General features: G+C 29.7%; 2 protein-coding genes across 4 annotated transcripts; both read right to left on the reverse strand.

Annotated features, from left to right (window-relative positions):
* Positions 1-217: 217 nt before the first annotated feature.
* On the reverse strand, positions 218-1,234 carry LOC127240892 (uncharacterized). Its single transcript, XM_051259742.1, has 4 exons — positions 1,223-1,234; positions 653-751; positions 490-558; positions 218-376 (listed from the first exon to the last, which is right to left on the reverse strand). The coding sequence occupies exons 1-4, from the start codon at positions 1,232-1,234 to the stop codon at positions 218-220; spliced, it is 339 nt and encodes a 112-aa protein (XP_051115699.1).
* A 1,739-nt stretch (positions 1,235-2,973) lies between these two features.
* Positions 2,974-5,346, reverse strand: LOC127240931 (uncharacterized). 3 transcript variants are annotated; one of them, XM_051259801.1, is made up of 7 exons: positions 5,030-5,346; positions 4,206-4,269; positions 3,973-4,069; positions 3,701-3,716; positions 3,477-3,574; positions 3,278-3,346; positions 2,974-3,156 (listed from the first exon to the last, which is right to left on the reverse strand). In XM_051259801.1, exons 1-7 carry the CDS (start codon positions 5,309-5,311, stop codon positions 3,144-3,146), a joined length of 639 nt encoding a protein of 212 aa, XP_051115758.1. In that variant the 5' UTR covers positions 5,312-5,346; the 3' UTR covers positions 2,974-3,143. The 3 variants fall into 3 exon arrangements, 2 of the variants coding, with proteins under 2 accessions (XP_051115758.1, XP_051115757.1); XM_051259800.1 differs by having other exon boundaries at positions 3,671-3,716; XR_007836414.1 differs by lacking the exon at positions 4,206-4,269 and having other exon boundaries at positions 3,671-3,716.
* Between the last annotated feature and the right edge of the window lie 1,852 nt (positions 5,347-7,198).

Below are 7,198 nucleotides of genomic sequence, written 5' to 3' on the forward strand. Positions count from 1 at the left end.
ATAATATTACTCTAACAGACCTAGGAATTCTTGGTTCCAACTATTAGACATTGTATGGGAGGAGCTTTCAGATTGTTCTTTGCGGTAAGAGTAGGATAATTCCGGCCCATTTTTCAATTTATAACGGCCAGAGCTTGTTTCCAGATGATCTTCAGTCGGGACAACCGCAGGAGCTGGTGATTGCTCTAGCGATTCATTAATTTTGGGTTCTTTCCCCTTACTGATCTGCTTTCCTGCACAGCTTGCTGCAACTGAAATTCGACTTCTTGAGCCTTCTCCTTCTCCTTATCATTATCCTTGTCCAATATTTCATCTTTACCCTCAACATTTTTAAGTTTTCCAAACTCTTCATTGGCAAGATTTGGATGGCAAGCCCCTAAATACCATCATTCGATCGTTATTCATAGCATTGTACAAGTTTACAAAATAAAATAAAATGCAATATCAACCACATATTCCAAACCCTAAACCTTGAACTCTGAACTAAACCTGTTTATGGTAGACAGTGTCTGGCCCATTGAACAACATTGCATTGGAACAGAGTAATTGAACATCAGCCTGAGATCTCAAAGAAATGGAAATACCAGTAATTTTATTATCAGTTACAGTCACGGCTGCAAAGTGATTATAATAAGCTATGGAATCAATTAACCTGCAAATCTTCCAAGGACTTGTAACAGTTTTTCCGAAGCTTCTTTCGAATAGTTGGAAAATCCATAGGCTGCTTTACCACATCATAATAATCAGGCACCTGCAATATGAAATCATCATCAGCATAAAAAAACCATAGAATGTCAACCTAGAGTATGTGCAGAAGACCCACTTCAAAGATGTCCACCGGATTAGAAAACGCCCCATAAACATCCAACCTGCAACAGAAATATATATATATACTGTTCATTAATATGCTATGATTATCTAATTTATGGTTTTCATTATATTTTTTAGACTCTTGATTTCTAATAGATGCAATTAATTTATATTGGATGTGATAGAGGTTTCAATGGAAGATAAATGTTTAAGTCAACATTTTATTTTTTCCTTTTTTTTTTTTTTAAAGAATAGGTAAATATATATGATTTTTTTAATATTAGAGATAAAACTTTAATGAATGGAACTGAAAACAAAGTTGAAAATATAAATAAACAAAGTCTATACTTTCTCGTCAGCTTTCCTTGTTTGGATTGAGATGAGCAGCGTTGTATTGCCGCAATCTCAGTACCACTTTGGTCATGGCCAGAGAATTCTAACGAAGATGAGGACCTTAATAAGACAACAAAGGGAAAAATAAATGAGTGAATGGCATCAGAATATAATATAATTTTCTTTGAAATTTTGGAGAACTCCTTGGCTAGAAGTAAGCATTGTTTCATAAATTTTAACTTGGCCACTCTTTTTCTATCATTGTACTTGTCTTGTAGCATTTTTGTGTCTGCATTCATTGTCATATCACTCTATAGGAACAAAAAAAAACACCATAACAAACCAAATCACTTATAAACAAACGGATGGATGGATGAACTACCTGCTTGGCATACTTCTTTAACCGTTGTTGTTCTTGTGCATTTCAGTGTAATTCCGAGTGTGGATTCCCCTTTCAAGCGAACCACAACAACGTCGATCAATTTCAATACCCTGGAAGATGATTCTTTGATATAAACTATAAAAAATAATAATAATTAAGCAAGTAGAAAGATGTACTCTGGAAGTGTCTGCAGATGTAGATTTACTCCCAAACCCAATTTTTGTCCACTCAGATAAATGAAAAAATATTCTTGCCACCATCCACAATTCGGTCGCAATCCCAGTCAAATCCTGGTGAATCGAATATGCGATCTCCCTCTATCATCAATCGGTCCCATTCAATATAAATCAAGTTAATCAACCGAAGATGAAAAAGGCAAAATATAAATCAACTTCGAAAGCAATGCAGGTAAGGTAGGAAAAGGGAAGGAGGGGAAAGAATGAAAAACGCTACTTGTACAGGCTTTTTACAATACCAGATAAATCCTTCTAGAATGTAATATATATATCATTTTCATATTTTTTTTTATACCATCCAGTATGGTTTCATTTTTTTTAGATAATGTATTACAATTTACTGTATATATTAATATATAAATATACTCTTTCTTTTATGAAATTTTTACTAAGTTTATTTTATTTATATTTTTTTATTTTTTAGCTATTTCTATTTTATATTTATTTATTTTTTTATAATCACTAGAATTTACCTATCATTCCTACTTTTATACACAAATAGTTTAACTTATTGTTTTTACATTATTAAAAATTATATATAATATGTGCATATATGTATATATATCAAATTGTATATATTTTTAATGAAATTTTTATATCAAAGTATATTTGGACAAAATTAGAAAGATAAAGAGGGAAAATGATTGTTGAATATGAAATATTATAGTTTTGAATGATAAAAGAAATATATATATATATATATTTAAATCTTACCATAATACCATATTTACATTACAACAATAATTTATCAATTTACATATTTTAAATACTAATAATTTTCCTCTAAAATAATTATAATATATAATACTCACTATATTTTAAAACCAATTTCCTGTAATTATTAGATATTGCCTATAATTAATTTCATTCTATATAGTTATAAACTGTATTTTTAAAATTTAAGATTACGTTTTTAAAACACTTGTAGTATATAAATAATATAAATATAATGTTTCATCCAATCAAATAGTATTCGAATGAAATATGTTGCCTCCCTAATGTATCTGATCGCTCTAAGTAAAAAAGTCAAAATCAACCCGCTGACCAAAATAAGGCAAGCAAATCAAAGAAAGATAAGATAACTAAATAATCATGTTTAGAACACTACAAAAAGAAAATGGGTTTTGCCACGGATTCAGCTACAGAAAAAATATATTTGGGAAATTTTTTCTTTTAGTTACAAATTTTACATGACAAATAGTTTTTCATCCCGTCAACATTTTTATTTTATTTTTTCTTATCGTAATTTCTTTGTAATTATTACAACTACTAAAATATATTGTCCTAACTACAATGGTTAATTATATCCTTCTCCTTCTCCTTTACTTTGTCTTTGCCCTCATGATCTTTAAATCTTTCAAACTGTTCCGCGGCTAGCTTTTTTATGGCAAGGGCCTACATACATTCATTCCATTATTATTCACGGCATTCCACAAAAGTAACAAAGGAAATGGAAATGCAGTATCAACCACATATTACAAACCCTAAATACTAATCCATAGGAGAGTCTACAAACCTGCTTATGGTAGACAGTATAAGCTTTGTTGTACAATATTGCATTGCAACATAGCAACTGATTGTCAGCCTGAAAACAAAAAAAAAAAAAAAAAAAAAAAAAAAAAAAAAAAAGGAAAAATGAAAATAATAATAGTACAATTATTAGTTATAATAGCAGCTCCACAGTTATTAATTAATCTACGGAACCAATTAATAACCTCCAAGTCCTCCAAACACTTGTAACAGTTTTCCTTAGCTTCTTCCGAATAGTTGCAAAGTCTATCGGCTGCTTTACCACATCGTAATAATCAGGAAGCTGCAATAAAACGTCATCGTCAGAATCAAACTACCATTTAATGGTATATATATTCAAGCATATAATGTCAGCCCAGGGCATGTGCAAAGAACCAACTTCTAAGACGTCCACGGGATTAGAAAATACCCTGTAAGCATCCTTCCTGCAACAAATGAAAAATTATTTATATATATACATGCCTCGTCACTACAAAAAAATAGTATATTTGTAACGGAATTCCGTTCCTAAAGTTCACGTAGCTAACGTAATTCCATCTCTAATTCCGTCTCTAATATCATTAGTAACGGAAAAAGTGAATTTAGGGACGAAAAAATCTCCTTACAAAATTGATAATTTCTTGTAGTGCGTCCAATAAAAACACAGAGAAACAGAATGTACAACTATCTGAAAAACAATACTCTTGCAGCTTGATAAAAATAGCAGCTAACAACTTCTTATCGGGCAAAGGTGTCGATGTCGCACAACACTCTGATTCAGTTCTTGATGTTCCGGCCCCTTAATATATATATATATATATATGTATATTGATCAAATTAGTGCTATTGAATCCCACCACCAAATCACATATATAATATAAATAAATACATAATAGATATAGAACTCTGTAGATCCAAAGTATGATCTTGATTACCACTATCTTGTTTTGTTGTCTCTTCTATGACAAGCACTTTTTTTTGCTTCTTCTCTTTCTTCTTCTGTGCACAGAAAATGTTGATAGTATATTCATCTTGTTAAATGATCAGGAATTACCGTTTCACCAATTAGCTTAAATTGTTAAGGATATGTATCATTTATTTATTTATATACAAACGGAAGTCCACCAATGCGTCCGTCACGTGCAAGGGTGAAAGGCCTCTCCACTTAAAACAAATTGGTACTAGGTTCGAAACTTGATCCCTTCTTAACACATCTCGAACAAAGCAATCAATAAATCAATAAATATATGTCCGTACATAAACACACATATGTTGATGAAAGGTCGAATAATCTGATGGCTACACATTTAAACACCCAAGAAATAAAAAACAAATAAATTACAAATAGTTTAATAAAAAGAAAGAAAACATGTATTTTGCTACAATTGAATCTTTTAATAAGAAAAGGGGAAAGAGGAAAAAGGAAGAAGAAACAGAAGAAGCTATTATTGCAACAAGAAGAAAACAAATAAAATTTCTCTTAATATATGTAAGAAGTACTTTGATTTCACAAAATAACTACTCAAGGCAAAAATAGATTCTTCTTTCCTAATCTCACATTATGCAACAAGTTGTCACTAAAAAAAAATAAAAATAACATATATCATATCACTTTGTTAAAATATTATTAAACAATTCTTATATATATTTCGTGACCTTATATAGGAATCTCTCAAATATCCTCTCAAAAATGAAAATTTCAGATTAGTAATGAAATTGGATTCGAATTGACAAAAAGGGTAGTTTGAAAAAATAATACCTGAGTCACAGCATCATCATCAGATCCACAATCTACCGCGATAGTTGTGCTTGTTTTTCTCTTGCCACAGGCCTTTTCGCTATTCGAATCTATGCCACACTGCTGATTACTGAACTTTTCTTGTGTTTCCCTAATCTCAACCTGAGGTAGAACTAATTTGTCAAGGTGCTTCATCTTTTTAGGTTTGCGTCGTGAATTCTGCCTCGTATATTTGACCGGAAAATTTTCATTGCGCTTGGACTCAGTGGTGGCTGAGAGCGACACCTGTTTCCGCCCAACCATTTCTACCAGTTTTGTTGTTTTTACTGTCGTTATTCTTTTTTTTTTTCCAAAACCAAATTTCTTCTTCTTGGAGGTATGGGATTCCGACTGTACCCCTCTTGTTTTATATGAGATCAGAGAGACTGTAGCAAAACCTGTCATGTGTGAAAGCATCATCTTTATCGAAGAATCTAATTCCATATGTCATAAATTTATTTCAATAATATCTATTACTATTATTTATAATTGACAAGCAATTGTGATGATTTTTTTTATATATATCCAGTATGTCAAATTACTATAATTGGTTGAGATTTTAACCAGGAAAATTATAAAAAAAATCATCCACGTATACTCATTGATCACTTTATGCTTTGTTTATTTCATTGACAAAATAAAATATTATATTATAGGTAATAATATATGATATTTTAATATTATAGATAAAACTTTGATGAATGGGAGTGGAAACAAAGTTGAAAATATAAATAAAAAGGATTCCGACGAAGATGAGGACCTAAATAAGACACAACAAAGCGTAATATATACGAGTGAATGGCATGAGAATATAATCTAATTTTCTTTGTAATTTTGAAGAACTCTTTGGCCAGAAGTAAGCATTGTTTCATGAATTTTAACCTGGTCATTCTTTTGCTATCATTGTTCTTGTCTTGTAGCATTTTTGCCGTTGCATTCATTGTTATATCATTTTGTGGGAGCAAAAAAAACACCCTAAAAGACCATATTAATTATAAACGTACGGATGGATGGATAAAGTACCTACCTGGCATACATCTTTAACCGTTGTTGTTCTTGTGCATTTCAGTGTAATTCCGAGTATGGATTGCCCTTTCAAGGGAACCAATTGTGGTTTAACATGCACGCCAATATAATCAAAATACAAAGGAAATAGATGATTATTTTATAGAAATTACAAAAAATCATAATAATTAAGTAAAATAGAAAGATATGTACCCTAGAGGCGTCTGCAGATGTAGATTTACTCTCAAACCCAATTTTTGTCCACTCAGATAAACGTAAAAATATTCTCCCCACCATCCACAATTCGATTCGCAATCACAGCCAAATCCTGCCACTGTGTAAATCAATTGAATCGAAAATGTTGTCTCCCTCTATCATCTGTCGGTCCCATTCAATATAAATCAAGTTAATCAACCAAATATGAGAAAGCAATGCAGGCAGCCGTCGGAAAGGGAAGGAGCGAAGAGAATGAAAAACCCTAGTTGCACAAGCCTTTTAAAATACCAGATAGATCTTTCTAGAATGTAATATATATAATTTTATATATTTCTTTTATACCATCCAGTATCCTTTAATTGTTTAGATAATGTCTTATAATCTATTGTATATATGAATATATGAATATATTTGTTATCAATTTTTTACTAAGTTTTTTTTTTATTTATATATTTTTATTTTTTAACTATTTCTATTTTATATTAATCTATTTTTTAATAATTACTAGAATTTAACTATTATTCGTACTTTTATACATAAATAGTTTAACTTATTGTTTTGAGCATTATAAAAATTATATATAATATGTGTATATATATATATCAACTTGTATATATTTTTAATGAAATTTTTATATCAAAGTATATTTGGACAAAATTAGAAAGATAAAGAAGGAAAATAGATTGTTGAATATGAAATATTATAATTTTGAATGATAAAATAAAAATATATATATTTAAATCTTATGTTAATACCATATTTATATTACAACAATAATTTATCAATTTACATATTTAAAATATTAATAATTTTGCTCTAAAATAATTATAATATATAATACTCACTATATTTTAAAATTAATTTCCTATAATTATCAGATATTGCCTATAATTAATTTCATTCTATATAGTTATAAATATAAATATAATA

The sequence above is a fragment of the Andrographis paniculata genome, unplaced genomic scaffold (assembly GCF_009805555.1).
Source record: "Andrographis paniculata isolate CXL003 unplaced genomic scaffold, ASM980555v1 Contig80END, whole genome shotgun sequence".
Taxonomy (NCBI): Eukaryota; Viridiplantae; Streptophyta; class Magnoliopsida; order Lamiales; family Acanthaceae; genus Andrographis; species Andrographis paniculata.

Excerpts from the sequence above, each read along its gene's own strand:
- LOC127240892 (XM_051259742.1), bottom strand. Across the intron at positions 559-652 it reads AGTCCTTGGAAGATTTGCAG|GCTGATGTTCAATTACTCTG; the intron begins GTTAATTGATTC and ends TTGAGATCTCAG. Across the intron at positions 377-489 it reads ACACTGTCTACCATAAACAG|GGGCTTGCCATCCAAATCTT; the intron begins GTTTAGTTCAGA and ends GATGGTATTTAG.
- LOC127240931 (XM_051259800.1), bottom strand. The coding sequence starts at position 5,311 with ATGGTTGGGCGGAAACAGGTGTCGCTCTCAGCCACCACTGAGTCCAAG. Across the intron at positions 4,270-5,029 it reads ATGATGATGCTGTGACTCAG|AAGAAGAAAGAGAAGAAGCA; the intron begins GTATTATTTTTT and ends TTCTGTGCACAG. Across the intron at positions 3,575-3,670 it reads ATCCCGTGGACGTCTTAGAA|CTTCCTGATTATTACGATGT; the intron begins GTTGGTTCTTTG and ends GTTTTATTGCAG.